The 15,926-nt window shown below is 48.3% G+C and overlaps 5 protein-coding genes across 5 annotated transcripts; 2 read left to right on the top strand and 3 right to left on the bottom strand.

The window, feature by feature from the left end:
* Nucleotides 1-147: 147 nt before the first annotated feature.
* Nucleotides 148-3,923, bottom strand: EDB91DRAFT_1105483 (uncharacterized protein). The gene is made up of 13 exons (XM_041317430.1): nt 3,609-3,923; nt 3,015-3,534; nt 2,594-2,963; nt 2,422-2,528; nt 2,328-2,360; nt 2,013-2,277; nt 1,504-1,962; nt 1,178-1,455; nt 1,092-1,124; nt 980-1,038; nt 801-924; nt 635-741; nt 148-580 (listed from the first exon to the last, which is right to left on the bottom strand). Exons 1-13 carry the CDS (start codon nt 3,748-3,750, stop codon nt 459-461), a joined length of 2,619 nt encoding a protein of 872 aa, XP_041182139.1. The 5' UTR covers nt 3,751-3,923; the 3' UTR covers nt 148-458.
* Nucleotides 3,924-6,060: 2,137 nt separating this feature from the next.
* On the top strand, nt 6,061-6,687 carry EDB91DRAFT_1243697 (uncharacterized protein; the record flags this gene model as incomplete). Its single annotated transcript, XM_041322328.1, has 2 exons — nt 6,061-6,537; nt 6,598-6,687. 2 exons carry the CDS (start codon nt 6,061-6,063, stop codon nt 6,685-6,687), a joined length of 567 nt encoding a protein of 188 aa, XP_041182140.1.
* Nucleotides 6,688-10,046: 3,359 nt separating this feature from the next.
* On the bottom strand, nt 10,047-10,739 carry EDB91DRAFT_1243698 (uncharacterized protein; the record flags this gene model as incomplete). The annotated part of the gene is made up of 4 exons (XM_041322329.1): nt 10,047-10,099; nt 10,156-10,279; nt 10,330-10,411; nt 10,459-10,739. 4 exons carry the CDS (start codon nt 10,737-10,739, stop codon nt 10,047-10,049), a joined length of 540 nt encoding a protein of 179 aa, XP_041182141.1.
* Nucleotides 10,740-11,605: 866 nt separating this feature from the next.
* Nucleotides 11,606-12,651, bottom strand: EDB91DRAFT_1105550 (kinase phosphorylation protein-domain-containing protein). The gene is made up of 3 exons (XM_041317431.1): nt 12,530-12,651; nt 12,325-12,479; nt 11,606-12,275 (listed from the first exon to the last, which is right to left on the bottom strand). The coding sequence occupies exons 1-3, from the start codon at nt 12,611-12,613 to the stop codon at nt 11,828-11,830; spliced, it is 687 nt and encodes a 228-aa protein (XP_041182142.1). The 5' UTR covers nt 12,614-12,651; the 3' UTR covers nt 11,606-11,827.
* A 1,895-nt stretch (nt 12,652-14,546) lies between these two features.
* Nucleotides 14,547-15,910, top strand: EDB91DRAFT_1026422 (uncharacterized protein; the record flags this gene model as incomplete). Its single annotated transcript, XM_041312645.1, has 6 exons — nt 14,547-14,648; nt 14,705-14,805; nt 14,858-15,351; nt 15,407-15,504; nt 15,555-15,629; nt 15,701-15,910. Coding segments are annotated over 6 exons (1,080 nt in total), but the record flags the coding sequence as incomplete, so codon positions are not given.
* Nucleotides 15,911-15,926: the final 16 nt, after the last annotated feature.

Below are 15,926 nucleotides of genomic sequence, written 5' to 3' on the forward strand. Positions count from 1 at the left end.
CATGTGCTTCTTAAATCCCTGATCGACCTCGCCAGCCTCGGTGGTAAATCCCAATCACTACGTCAAAATCAAGAAGCCTCCGTTCCTCTCGGCACTTTTGCAACTCGCAAAAGGTAAAAAGCTTGCTTCCTTGATCATTCAGTACATCCTCCGAGGGTAAAAAGTCATATAAATTGCATTGAATGAGAGACGCACAACAAGCTAAATTGACAGTAGATGGGGTATCCAAAGTGGTACAATACAAACAGGTTTCAAAACGACCAGTTTGAGACAAATTATCGGGAAGCTCGACCAAATTATGGAGAAAGAAGAGTAAGGGAAATCGTATACAGTAATAACCAAGGCTGGCAGAAAGCGAATATTGACATAACATCTGGCGTAAACTAACAGAGGGACAATGATTGCGAAGGATGGTGGGGGAACAGGTTGTGGGTATCGGTTATCGGGTTCGAGGATGTTCATAGGCCGCCGCGAAGGTGTGGAGGGAGCGAACAGTTGGGTGGCAGCGGCGGAGGGATATTGACGGAGTGGCAAGCCTCAGTCACCCGCTTCCGCAGGTCGTCGCACTTGCTTAGTAACACTGACGATTCCGATCAGACCAGTAAAAATGACAATGATGAGAAACTCTACTGACTTGGGCAAGGCCACAACGTATTCAGCACGTCGACTGGCACTATGACGTCTTTGGCAACTTCTAAAGCATCCAGAAGTGACTTGTCTTCTTCCCACAAAGAAAGGCATCTATTGGTATAATCGCGGTATTGAGCAGATGAAGTCTGTAGATGAGGGGCTGGACTCACATCGCCACTTGGCTTGCAAACCAAGTCACCTGGAACGGCTGCCTGGTGAACAAGTCGCCGTCTTGTTCGCCAAGATGGTGAATCGACATTTTCACCCTGCGGATGAAAAGGCTTTGGTAGTACACTGCCGGTGCGGATGTCATGATCGATCGCCAGACTATGAATCTAGAGTCACTTACGCCATTGCTCAGCCTGCTTGCGGTTGAACTGAGGTAAATTTACAGCGTCTGCATGACCACTAGATACGCCGCTATCAGCCCCTCTCACGGACCTACCAACATGAAGACTTACGCTCGTAAAATCTGTGTGATCATGATTTGCGTGCTGCAGAGAATTATTACCATGAATGGAACGCCACCAAATAAAAAAAGACGTACTTGTACACGTACTCCCGACACATATACAATAATGCCATATCAAGGTTGCAAGTGTGGATATCCAAGGCATCCTGGATTTCAAGGGTCTCTGTCCAAGCTTCAAGCGCAAGTTCAGCGGTCTCCCCACTGCTGAAGACATTCTTCCGCAGACGAGTGGTGCAGAAATTCCAAAGGAGCATGCTGCGGCAATAGAGTGCCCATATCGAGTCTTTCGGAGATTGCGACTTGTGCTCGTTGGACCCTCGTTGTGATACTTCACCAGGGAACAGCAACCGAAACTATACAGCTGTCAGCATAGAGAGAAATGCATTGAGTCAGCCACGAACGTTGGAAGGATCAGTCAGGAAAAGATCGGTCGGCTCCTTCTGGAACGCGATGCAATGTGACGTATACCTGGCCACGAGGTTAAGGGCGCTCCAACATAGCCTCCTGCAAGTTTCCTTGTGCATCTCTTCAGGGGTCCACGAGGGATCCCAAGGTGGCGTGAAAGACCACGAGGATGAGAATTGATCGGTGGCGATGGAGGGGTTAGGTGGAAGGGGGATACAGTCGCACTTGCGAGGCATCGAATGAGGGGAACGACTATCCTTAGACATCGGATCAAAAGCACGGCGTCTGTGGGCGATAGGTACAGCGTTAGGAGTGAACGTCGACACATCTGGCTCATTGCCGTCCAAGAACGTCAAGCCTAATTGGCGGACAATTCCATCGAGATAGGCCAGAGAGCGTCTCGCGCGCTCGGGAGTATACAATGGGTGAGCGGAAGACTCGTACACGGCGATGATCTAATAGAACGTAAGCAAGAATTAAAAGAAGATACCCGATGCACACTAACGAGGGCAGCCTTCGCAAGGGTCATGTCAATCCACTGGGAATTCCATGACGCTTCCAGCCAAGCCTGCGCCTTATCTCGAAGCCAGACAGCGCGCTCGCGACCTGCTGATCCTAGTTCCATTTCGCTTGATTTCATTAGGGTTGCTAAAGCTAACCCCGCGAAAACCAGAGAAGGTTGCATAAGCGAACGGTCCTCGGGGTTATACAGACTGCGAACGAAGTCCGGAACATTCACGAATGATAACCAATACCCGCTAGTAGTGAACCTTGATAGAACGTTAAATAAAACCAATTAAGTCTTCAGTCGATGACCTACAGTGTTGAGAGATCTGATGCTATATCCTTCAAACTGATGAAGGAATCGTCATTTAATTAGTCTATTCATGCAAGCGATAATGCATATGACGTACGATTGATCCCGAGTAGCAGAGTAACTCATAACTAAATTATCCCACCATTCCTTACGGTTATACTGTACGGATGGCGTTGATGGGATGCGGTACTTGTCCACTTGATGCTAGAGAGATAATCAAGTCAAAAAAATTATTTGTCAGATGACAAACTACGGCGATATAAACGTACCGGATAACTGTCGTCTGACGGTGCACGCGTTTGCATAGACGAAGAGAAGTCACCACCAGCAGGTGAAAGTGAGGGTTGGAGTCGAATCCTATCCCCATCAGGTCGCAAAGCTGGAGCAGCGGGAAGTCCACGAGGTTCCCGCGAAAGATCAAGGTCGTCATTCCTGGACACAGTGCGTTTGCGCTTTGAAGGGAGTGCAGGAGGTGTTGAGCCATCAGTCGGACGTTTCTTACATGAGCGCTGGCGAGTGCCTGGCCTTTTGTCAGGCCCCCGTCGTTTAGGTGCTGCGTCGTATTGACACTCATTCGAGCGACGAACACAATTATGACAAATTGGTCTTGTGGAGTCGCACCGAATTTTCCTCGCACGACTTAGCAACCACGTGAATTAGCAGCCTTAAGGAGCAGACCAATAAACGCACCATTGCCGACAAGCTATTACTTGATTGGAAATTTCCCTGCGGGGCGTATCCTGAGATGTAGATGCTGCTGGCTGGGTAGGATGTTGTTGAGGGGGCGGCTCCGATGTTGGTAAAGATGATCTCTGAGTACTCTCTGGAGATTGTATCACAGGGGGTTGTTGTGCTGAACTACCACCCGATGAGTAAGACTGATGGCGCAAGTCCTCGGTAGAATATCTTCTGCTGGGGGGACCTTGGTAAGAGAGGTTTACGGCACTACCCTGAGCTGGAGGAGGGGGAAGGCGGGTATTAGGGTATGCATGAGGGGGGATGTCAAGACCAAGGTGATTCCTTTGTGGTAGAGGAAAGTCGGACTGATAGGAAGTATGATGGTGATGACTATTAGAATTTGGATGAAGATTTAAAGGTGATTCGAGAAGATGGGGATGGTGAGGGTGTAGGTTGATGTTTGAATAATCGAACTGAGAAGCTAGGATGCCCGCTGCATGTTGAATATCGAGTTGATCTTGATGATAGCGGACTTTATTATGAAGAACATGTGAAATGACGATTAACGTTGTTTCGAAAAGACTACGAGTTTTGATAGCGACTTACTGTCTCCGTGCGGCTGTGGAAATTGTGCCCCGAAGATGGGCGAGTGAAGGCCGGAGCCATCTTCACTAGACTGAGGACCATCTTCTATGATCATACCTTGGGGAAACGGGGTATAGATATCACTGTCAGTACTGATGACCATAAGTACTGAAAGAAGGGGGGGATGAGAGTTTAGAAGGAAAACTGGGTGACTGGTAATACGGCACTGGTTTTCGATGTTTGCCACGCGAGATTTGGAACAACTTGAAGGAGAAAGTGCTAAGGGGAACTCATGCCCACGGCAAGCTTCAATGCTTATGAAAGAACCAAATCAGGTACTACAACACAAAGAAATACATTTCAATGATACAATCGAACCTACTTCATTTAAATTATCTATAACACATCAAAAAAAAAATACATCCTTTATCCTCAATTTAAATGGAAATTCTTCAACCACCTTTATGTTGGGTATAACTTGCTTTTTCAATTTTATTTGTACCCACGACGCAACTTCGGGGCCGCCTGATTTCCTGAGCACCGTGTACCCCGTGCCTGGTCGTCAGGTCTTCCGAACAAAACTCTAATTATTTTTCCTCAATTTTTGTTCTCAACCTGAAATTTAGTTACACACAGACAAAGTCACATTTCACCAAATCCGATCATCCTTCTCATCAGAACATAATTGACTATCTTCCTCAACCTTGCTCAAATATCCAATATATATATCATCAACTGTGTATAACATCTATCCCATGCCGTTCGAGACCGCTCCGATCCACTTTCAATGACAGTCCTGCGTATTTGATACTACCCTATTTTATCTTTCAGTTGCGGCGGCGCCCGACCCTGACAGTGTCGAGCCTGCGCTAGCCTCATCCCCTCAACTTTCGATCATGACACGACTTACTGCAGTGCAGTGCAGCAGTGCGTTTGGCACACCATTCTCATGTTGGCCAGGACTGGTTAACGCTGTCAGTGGGTCCCTTCTGAATCATGGACTGCTGTGGGTTCCTTCCCGCGAGGATTAACAGATCCGGGTTGTATCACAGCTGCCACGTCTGAAAACTTAAAAATTAGCCGAATAGCCGAGCTCAATTTGGAAAGTACCGCACGCAAACCACACGGTACAAAACATATGCGCTGTCAAGTTCCTCGTCGTGAATCTGCGATTGAGGGGGATAGATACCCCACACGAATTCAGAACTGCGTTCACATCGCACTAAAATCACTCTTTTAGGGTGATTTTGATTGCGGCTTCCAGGACACGTCAACGCGGGGGATTGGTGTGGAGTCCTACAACGGATCGATATCAAGAATGTTGATACTCTTACGTCAACTACCATCGTGGTGATGCGGCTAGCTGCGATCACCGTCTTCTCGTAAAGAGCTCACCCCAGCATGTGCGGCGGCGTGAAGGTTTACAAGAGGGGCATGCCTAAGTTCAGCCGAGAATGTTCATCGCCTCTTCGTGATCTGCATCGTCACATAACAGGTCATCGAAACATTTGTAGCATAGTTAGCCAATTAAAATCATCTTCAGCCGAGCTTCTGGTAGTTTTCATATAAATTTGGTGTAGAGTAACTTGTAAGGGCCGGGTGTTGACATTAATACAATCTAACTATCATCTCCACGGAGTGCAACTATCTGTAACCTTCTTTTCCCCCCATTCAAATATTGTCTCTAGGCTAGCCTAATGTTGCCCATACGGTATTGTCTGAAACCTAGTCAGAACTACGTAGCTAGGCCTACCTTAGCTTCAGCTATCAGTCACATTGCCAAGGGTGACTTCAATGATAAGCCATATTAAGATATGTTTTTTTAATGAAAACATAGGGTGGCTGTGATGCGTGACAAAGCCACTTAAGCTGCTATATTACTTACGGTTATACAGACCATCATCAGAATACCTCTTCATAAACCTTCAGTAATGCGGCAACTTACAGACGCACGTTGAAGCCCTTGCCAAGCAGTTTCACAATCTCACCTCATGATACTCGAAACGTGTGACCTAAGTACTGTAGAATATTGAGCCAATTCCAAATTGGCACCGAAATTACTGTATATGGTATCCTATGTAATCGGGGTACAGCAGTCATCGTGTTACTGCCTCATCCATGTTCGATTTCTTGTTCTCTTGTTGTGGAATTCGTCAGCGTCGGCGCGACCCAGTGTGTACAATGAACCCTATGGAATTATTACACCTAACCGTTCAGTAGATAGTTCCCGATGAACACACCTTTCTAATTCCCGCCGCCACCACCAGCGAAACTCCTACGCAAGTGTTCCACACTTTACTCTTCACTATTTCTTTCTCAAAGTCGGTACAGGCCTCAGCCTCGGGTGGTTGACCATCAGAAGCTGAAAGAGCGGTTGGGCACCGTCGTGCGATCAAAAGAAGGGTGCGTTTCCTTTGTCTCCGCCACGGTTTCTTTCTCTTACAGCAGGCTCTCTGACCATGTACATAGGAAAATGGTCAATGTGAATGCCCCATTTCCATTCAACCTTCACAACCAGTTCCTTGGCGATCCTCCATCTCGCAGTGTTTCAGGTGGGACCCTGGACAGCAGTCGGCGGGCCTCGCGATCTCCTGGCCGTGATTCCCTACACAAAAGTTATTCACGGACTTCGCTGCAGCAGGATGCCGAAGGTTCAGCTTCCCAGAGCAATGATGCCGTGGATGGAAGAGGCGATCAGTGCAAGCCGATATTAAATGTTCGCCTCGTGTCGACTCCTATGAGCAACGGTGTAAACAGGACAATTAATGGCATCTCTCGGGGGCGACCAGGGCGTGGGATCGAACACGGACGACTGGATGTTGTTGGTGCTAAACCCATTTCTCGTCCTAACGAGAATAAGGAAGAAAATGTGGACGAAGACAATGATGTACTGACACCACGTCCACAGACGCACGTGTCAGGTGGGGAACCAGATAATTCATCTGATAGCGTGAGCTCTTAATCCATGATTTACACCTGTGACCTGACCCGTCCTTTTCCTTTCCGCAAGGACCCCTCCGAGCCCTCGCGTGATGATATCCATACCGAGGATTTCACCGTTCGTGACGCTGGAGCTATATCACGTTCCTGGGGGGACTGAATACTCCGATCTTTTGTTCCAAATCCTGCACATTCATTCCGGACCTTGTTCTTCCCTGTAAGGTAGTAGATGAGCCTTACATGTATTTTCAGGTACTGCGAGGGTTGTTCCGCATAGTTGCACTACTCAATCTGTCGGATCTAATTTGATGCTACATCTGGTTGGGTTTTGCCCATACGAAGTATTCCGGGCCGATTCATTGGTCAATGATGTCGTCGGAGGCCAGGATGGCTGAGCCACGTAGAACACACCACACAATTATCTTTGATCCAATGATTGGACGATACACTGATACACTGATGCAGATATTGGGGTGAGGTCATGATTGCCCTCTTATTTTTGGTGCAGTGCCTTGGTATGGGCGTCTTGGTTCTGGGTATCCTGTACGTCTCCCTCGTTGTGCTCCAAACCCTCGAAATTGATAGAGCAGTGCATCACAACAGTGGGCATAGCCCTGACTAGACATAGGCAGTGATGCCATAAGGTCATCTACAAGAAAATCAGAGTATTGCAAACAGGAATCATTCACCTCCATTTCGACGCAAACTTGTTCACTCATTGAGCCTCGGCTCCGGCAAGAAAAAATAGTTGGAGGAAATGGGTTCATCCGCCGCCCTTGAAAAGACAGGGCGGTGGATGGCCGTTCATTCCCATCGGCGCCCGCGCGTATGGGACCAAGAGCTGACTCGGGTTCGTTCCTCGCTGGGTACTATACGTGTCTCTCGAGTGACTAATAACGTGATCCGCAGATGTTAAGGGCTGTTGAGGTGATGGCAGCCAACCCTGGAGCTTCCCAGTAAAGATGGTCAGGCTCGGATCTTGCGGATCATTGCGACATCGAAGATTGCTCGCTCTAGCTTCATTCCTAAAACATAAAGAACTTCTGTGCATAGCATCCGAGTTGGTATATGGGGATGGCATCACACACGCACCGACGGACTCCGCAGTGCGCACCCTGGCATCCCCACGTTATGTCTTGTTTTAACAGGCAACAAAGGTTATTGCCACGGCTCTTGCCACTGAGAAGATAAGCGTGGTAGCGTACTCATCCAGGGGGGACTCGGATGCAATTTAGAGTTACGTCCATCGGATCCCTTCATGTGTTGTGAGGGAACTTGGAGACCTGTGAGCGTGAGGTGAATCAAATTAGATCAAGTCACGATTCCTGTAGTCTGGTGAGCTGGAAGGCGTCTAGAATAACTCAAACGGAAACAGTAGAGCGCCTACTGAAACTCAATCTTACTGCATCATGCTTCTGAGACTATGCGCGCGTCGCGCCTCTCCATCTGTTTTTTTTTTTTTTTACGAAGGAAATGTTTTACGTGGTACGTCTAAGTATTAATTTGCGTGGGTCGTGGGCGCTCTGACACATCTGTGATAGATAAATACCACCAGCTTTAGACGAGGACGAGACATACACCAGGAATCCGAAACACACATTGCACAGTTGTCAAACGACGCAGGTGCATTTCAATATCCTTCAACGAGAAGGCGCTAGCTGAATTGCTTCTGTTTATGGACGCTATTGCTCCTTTGTAAAACTCCTTACTATCGGAATCGGTATAATCTCCTCTCCGTCTTACACGCACCGCTCCTCAACCCCCTTGAGGTTTTGTGACATGGCGATTTGGAGTGCAAGATGATCTGATTCAACGTGTCGGTGTTGATCGATAACAGACCGATTTTCATTCACTCTCGAGCGACTCTCCGGAATACATGCATACTCATTTGATTGGACGATGGCACAGAATAAAATAGTGAGTCAGCTCTCTCTGCGCGGATACAGTCACATTCTGAAACACCATAGGACTTCATAGAACACCGCCTAACACCATCAGTTCCTGAAACACTTACCCCAGTGGTAAGTACGCACAGATATTTCGTTTCTTTACCTCTTAAGCGTTCAGTGCCATAGATGAGAGGGCTCGCACATAGTCCTCTCCGATCGAGGTTCTTCGTTGTTGTCTTTGAGTACATTCTGCCGCTCGGATTTTTAACATTCTCCAGGCACATCCATGAACTGTAAGCAAGAAGCCCCCCAATGATGCTGTCGACTTTCACTTTCATCACCACCTTAATCCATATAGTCATCGTTCATATGGCCTCGCTATCGCCTTTCGTCCTACTCAGCGGAGTTCCGCAGGGCTGAGGTACGCTATAAATTTGATTATTTATTTCATTCGTTGACTTGTAGTCTAGTTCTCTCGCCTCAGGATCTACCAATATCATGGCGAATTTTCACACACATTGAGTTCTCACTGCAGATGCGCCACCGAAGCTGATCTGGTTCCCGGTCGTCGTATCTTTCTCCTCACTTGCGGTTCATATCTGATTATCGTCCGCACACTCTTCGACTTGATCGAAAAATCGTTGATTCATCGGCAGTATCCCTTCTTGCGTGCGCAAACCCACTTCCTCTTCTACCCAGCGAGGCGGTAGGCGGACTTGATCCTGTTTTGTGCATTCTTGAATGAGAAGGCGTGCAGCGTGACTCGGAACCTGCCGATGTAGGGGCAGAATTATTTGAGGTCAATTGTACCGACAGAACTGTATCGCATGCGGCGAGTATGTGCAGGATTTAATAGGGTATGTAGATCAAAGAAATCAGTATGAAATACCATTTGACAACGAACATCGAACTCATCCTAATATTGTCCGTCGTCGTCGTGACGGTGCGGCGCAGGACCCACCACTGCGATCTCGTCGTCGTCAACAGCTTGTGGCACATGTCCTCAATCAACAATAAACCTCGCTGTTCCGTCGGTTCCCCCGAGTGAAATGGATTTCGGACCGGAGAGATCATTGTTGATGTTGTGAGTTTAAAGGGGCGAGCGCAGGACCAGTAGTACTCAGAGTTGTTGTCGATCTCGTTGCTGCATTAAAACCCATCCAGGACGTCCGGCAGATGTCACAGGGCACAATCGCAAGTCCAAGTACAGTACTGCAGTGTATATAGAGTTGATAATCGTCCCCGAAATGATTTAAACCAAAGACCATTTTGAGGGCCATACATTCAGAAATCATTCAAGGGTTGCAGTCCGACGTTCTGTCGACAGCATTCTGTTGACGCTAGCTGTGACGCGGCGTGCGCTATATATAGGGGAACACGGCGCCATTTCTGGCTTGCTCGTGTGGACTGCTTCTGATAAGCGTCTGAGCGAAGTTCTTCCAGATGATTCATTTTTCCCTCGGCAAGGCGGCAGGTGCACGAGACTAAGGTTCCTGGGTAAGCTCCTTGAACATGTTACAGCAGCTATGATACTAGATATGCACAAGCGAAGATGATATGCTACAGCAGAGAATAAAATAAAATACAAATGTTGTACAGCTCCAATACAGCTCCGATATTCCAGGCGTCATCAAAGGTTATGGGCGACTATATGCCTCATGATCATCAGGGAAGCCAGCATCTCTGTACACTCCGAATCAGCATTCTGTCGCTAGATAATTGAAAAAAAATGGGTATACCAGCTGCAAGGTGTGGATACGCCTCCTCGATGGTGAGCACGCACCCAGAGGAGTGATCGTATTCTGGCTCTCCGGGTACTTTCAACGAATAAGATGCAACATGATGGTTGCTTGCGTTCGTACACTGAAAATTATGCATGAGATTTGAAAACGCAGGTGAGAGTTATCGCCTACCGTCCACTCCTCGTTCTGTGTAGTTCGCCAACTCCATCGGTACTGCTGACCATCGGACCCAGTGAACTTCCTCGACTTTGCGCTGGATGACAGGTAAGCATGGAAGAAGTACGCATGATCGGGACTAACCTTCCAATGGGAGACGACTCAAGGAAGCTGTTCATGGGTATCTGCGGCCCTGACCCAAAGGCTATTGCCCCTAGGGAGTTGTTGGGGCCGAAGTCTAGGGCTACAAGTGGCTTGCCAGAATCCGACCCGGATGCGCTATATATTATGTATGTTGCGTGTGTAGATTCCCGAGCTGTGCATCGAAGCGTCAAACGCAAACGATCATTGATGTCCACGAATTGTGATCCCGTCAGCTTGCCCGTCTTGTCCTCCAAAAGGTATGGCATTCCATAACTTGTCATGATGAAGGTAAAGGACAGAGGATGAAAGGCTTTAGCGAGGGGGTGGTGAAGGAGGGATTCAGCTACAACTCAGGTATTTCTGCGAGTAAGGCATGGCAAGCGTTCAGCCTATTTCGGCAGCCACGCCATGTCAAGAGACCTTCGTGGTAGCCGGGCGGTAGATACGAGGGATTCGCACTTGCACATAACCGAGATAGAAAATGACCGTTATGCGGTAAGTATACCACCCCATGAAAGGGCACGTTGAGTTCGGACGCGCGAACTCGCAATGATCGATAGAGCCAGAAGGAGTGGAAGACACGCAAAAGAGGAAGCGTAGATGAAGCATTAGGCAAGATGTTCGTCATGCACACTATTTGCGAACACCTCATGAGCGAAATTAACAAGGTCCGTAACTGTCATGACGTACCAAGGGGGAGAGACTCTCGTGGGTCACTAGAGGCAAAACCTAATTTTCGTCAGGTCCACTTCGTTCATGGTCCTCTATGAAACATGCGACCAGCGTGGCTTTACCTCATCCTTTAGACCTAACCACTTTTGAGTACTAGCACCAGCACAGGTCTGACAGGTGCTGGGGACAGGCAACGAGGCAGAGTCAGGTGAGGCGTCAACCGGGACGAGTGATACGGTGTAATTGTCGCACGGAGAATAACTTATCTCGAGATCGCATACAAATCTATAGCCAAGAATGTCTCAGCAGACCGGCAATGCACGTCAGGTTCGTCATCAAGAGGTGCATGGATCAAGGCGTAATTAATGCAACTTAACGCCTTTGATCTCCGATTGGCAACCCCATGCTGAAATGATGTGGCCCCAATGCGCGTGAATTAGCGTCCAGCCCATACTTGGTCAATCTCAAGACGTACAGTTGACAGTACCTGGAAGTTTCAAGTGCATCTTTCGTTACGGCATCAAAAGTCCAATGATTGCGCGGTCATTAGTGGCCGGCGCCATGAGTCTTCCACGAAAAGACGAAATTTGATGAGTTTGTGCGGGGCAGATGCATTGTTAGTTTCTAAGTGCGTAATAGTTGAACATACAGAAATCTGCTGAGGTGGCATGACATACTTCAAGAAGACGCAGTCGAGCTAATCTCGTTCATAACGGGTACTCAGCCTGTCCCTTTGATTCAAGTCCCATCGCCGCCGACCTCTTCCTCGCTCCCTTTCACGTTCAATTTCATCATAGCCTTTCACATGTCGAGTAGCGTGAGGCGAATGACTAGCTGGTGGAGGTGAACGACTGCGACGCGGGCGACGACGCCTCTCTTGATCATCGTCTTTGCCGGGTCTAGGTGAGCGCGAACGAGTCCGATCTCTCCGGGCACGTCGTTCGTAATCCGCATGGCGAGACTCTCGATGTGCCTCTTTGCGAGCTTTCTTTTCTTCCTTCCGTTCGGCTTTCTTACGGCGCCTTTCCTCTTTCTCCGAAGCATGCTGTCCATTATCTATAGCAGGGGTATGCGCTGGACCTGGTTGGACACCTGAAGGGGCATTCGCAACAGGAGTGGTACCAGATGGCGCAGAGGCAAACCCACTGGGAAAGTCGTTCGATGCCTGGCTGTAACACGTATGACAACACTCACAGTGCTGCAGCAAGCGCCTCAGCTTCTGCTTCCTTGATTTTTCTTATTTCTTCATCCCTCTCAGACTGACTCGCGTTATCTCTGTTATACCAGTGAACATCCTTGTTCTTCTGCCATCTTCCGGTCGGTGCATTGATACTGTGACCCAAATAGTTCTACTTGACAATTATTACCCGCTGGAATAAACGCGTGACAGTTGACGAACCTCTCTATCTTTGTCTGCAGAGACATCGGACCATTTGAACTCTGCCTGGCCTCCTCGAGTGCCTCCCCGAATTGGTTCGAACATTAGAAAAAGAACGTGTCAAAGTTGAGTACTCCCTGACGAGACGACCGAGTCACCGTGAGAACTTCATGATGTTTCCTGTTTTGGAGCCGAGTCTTACTAAGTTACTCTTTTATCTTTCCTTCCATCTCGGGGTAGGCATCTTGTCGAGCCTCGTGTCCTAGGCTCTACAAACATGCTATCTTGACGCCGGTGCCGCGCAGACGCATCAGTACTAGTTTTTTTTTCATGCACCTTATTGGCTCAGAGGGTTAACGCCCAGGGATTTGACAGACTGGGGAATTTACGAGACCGCGCCCAGATTTAACGCACATAAGCACTTCTGACAGAGCTCTACGCTTCGATCGCTCTATCCCGCATCAATCTTCAAGAGCCTCCCTTGATGTGGAGCTTGTCTTCCTTCATCTCATCATCATGACATCGCCTTCAAAGTTTAAGCTCGAAACCTTACTGCTCCGCCGATGTGACGATTCATCGGTTTTGTTGCAGGATGAACCTTGTAGCTGAGCCTAATTGTCCTTTTGTCTCGCTGTTTAACGCGTATTTGGCCTGACACGAATACCGATCTGCATGCGCATGTTATGTCCCTGCTGAGTGTCGTAAATATCAGGCAGATATCTTGAGGCCTTAACGGTAGATCCAGATCCCACTAGTAAGAATCGTCATTCGTATGACGCGTTATTATGGCTTGTGCGCAGCAACCACGCAAACGAGAGGCCTGAACAATAATATGACCTTTACGACTTCTAACATGCGGATTCCAGCTTCAAGAAAGTGAGACGATAAGCGTACGTTGCGACTTATCTGTCGATACAGTCACTAGTGCATTTATATCATGGGCGTCGTCGCTGTCGCGCTAAGAGCTTTGACACGCACCATGCTAGTGTTAATTAGAAGCTACTTTGCGCGTCTTGTACGAGCCTTGTAACGCAGTATCTCGGTTCGAAGACTGCTTTGCTCTAAGAGTCCAGTGGATGATCTTGTATTTGCCTTGCGTTGTTGCAAAGATTCCCATGTTCCCGGAAGTCCGCGCGTAGGTGAGGAAGTTGTTTCGGGTTTTTCACAATTATTTTGCTGCTACGTTCTCTTGCTGCTTCTGCCATCATATCCACTGGCTTCTTTCGTCCCAATCTGCTGTATAATACGTTGGAACGGTCAGAACACAGATCTGGATGCCTCATTTCGAACCCAACGGGGCATTAGTCCGACACCCCGTTAAATGTCTCGAAGTCGTGCAATCGCTGCAAGGGGTGCTGAGCACATCGCCTCGTATCTACAACACCCAATCATCATACTACAACCAGCAATTTCCACTGTTGGGGCCCTCCGGCTTCTATGAAGTTGCTGCATAAATGTCGGAGCCTTACGAGTGACCATGGCCGCTGGGCCGGTTCTGCCTCCCGTCTCGTTTGACGTGAGGCCATCCTTGCGGTTTGTGGTAAGTAATCAAACTGTCTTCTCATGACCCGAGTATTCATCACTCGTAGATGCTAGAACCCTCTCCGCCGCTGCGTCGTTCTCGATGCTGGTGTCTCATCCAAATAAGGCAAACCGTTAAATTATCCACAAAAGTTTACCCGATCGAACGGAGCAGAATTCTTGCAAAATGGCGCTAGGACTGGGAAAGTATGGGTTGCATAGAAAGTCAAAGACAACTACTCGTTGCATTTCCGTCGACTGAGTACTCTGCTTGTTGCGTGTATTTCGATTTCGACCGCGGTTTCGCGGAACTATTTTGCTGATTTGAATTGATTATTTGTCATTCAATTGATCGGTCACGAGGCGCACGGGCCCTCGTGGCAAGAAACGGGGGTTTTGCTGTATGTGGAAATAGCCGAGCAGAACCTTCGTGTTCTCCTCAACCATCGTTTATCGGTCGCGCAAACGTCAAACGCACTCTACATTTGTCTCCTCCATCTCTGCGCCGTCCTTGACGATGAGCAAAAAGGGCAATAAAACACAGCAACCAGAGACTAGTTACGCAGAACGTGATATCGTACTAGCCAAAGTACGCGGCTTTCCGCCGTGGCCAGGCATGGTATGTCGCGTCTTTTGAACTTCATTGAAAGATATTCGTGCCAATGGTATGTGCAGGTCGTGAACCCTGACACGGTTCCCCACACTGTGGCGAAGGAGCGCCCGGCCGGCAAAAAAACTACGTTTCATTGTGTCAGGTTCTTCCCCGCAGGCGACTAGTACGTCAATACTTCTCGTTCTTGTTTTTCCATGTTAAACTCTGGCATCTAGTGCTTGGCTTGTCTCAAAAGATATCTCCAAATTGAAGCAACATGAGATCGAAGCATACATCAACGAGCCTCACAAGAAATCTGGCGACCTTCTAACAGGCTATCGGATTGCGTTGGACCCTTCGAAATGGGAAAAGGAACGTGAAAATGCAGACTTGGCAGCGGTTGAACAGGAAGACAATGCCCCCGTTGATCAGCTCGACAGCGAGAATGAGAACGATGGAGCCAAAAAACAAGCCAAAACCAAGAAACGAAAACGGGATTCCGAAGCGCCTCCCCCCAAGCCTAAGGCCAAATCCAAGGTCAAAGGCGAGAAAAAGGCTCCCTCATCTAGGGGGAAGAAGAATGGCGCCAAATCGAAGGAAATGGTTGAGTCAGAAGACGAAGGCGAGCCAGAAGCCGAGGCTGAAGAGGATGAGGAGGCAGGGTCGAGTGCTAAGGCGGCTCCTCCCCCATCCAAGAAGCCCAAGCGGGAGAAAGAGGAGGATATCGATCGTATGTCCGCCGTTTGCAAAATGCACACTTCTTTTTGTGCTGATATTCTATTCAGCTGCCTTGGAAGGGGATAACGAAGCTAAGAAAGTCCGAGAATGGAGACATAAATTGCAGAAGGCGCTTCTGGGGAGCAAAGGGTTACCTGCTGTTGAAGTATGTTCCGTTTGTTCTCGGTCAATCAGTCGTTGATCAACATTTTTTAGGAAATGCCTGCTCTTGATCAACTCTTTTCAACTATCGAAAACTATGACCATCCCAATCTCATACTATACCTTTCAGTGCGTCCTGCATCCATTGTTCATGTTTGCAACGTGTACTCATCGCTTCTGTTACCCAAATTTCCATGCAGTTTTCCAAAATCGGTAAGGTCATGCGTCACATTGCTGCTTTATCCACGGATAAGGTTCCCCGCGACGACGAATTCAAGTTCCGGACACGAGCGAAATCAATGGTCGACAAATGGCACGCTATTCTCGGCGCTAGCAAGGGAAACGAGAATGTGGTCGAAGCCGCTGTCAATGGCGCACCAGCAGATGCTAATGCTACAGCAGAAAAGAAAGCCGATATTCCACAGA

The sequence above is a fragment of the Suillus paluster genome (genome assembly GCF_016628075.1).
Source record: "Suillus paluster strain FC165 chromosome Unknown EDB91scaffold_5, whole genome shotgun sequence".
NCBI classification, from domain to species: domain Eukaryota; kingdom Fungi; phylum Basidiomycota; class Agaricomycetes; order Boletales; family Suillaceae; genus Suillus; species Suillus paluster.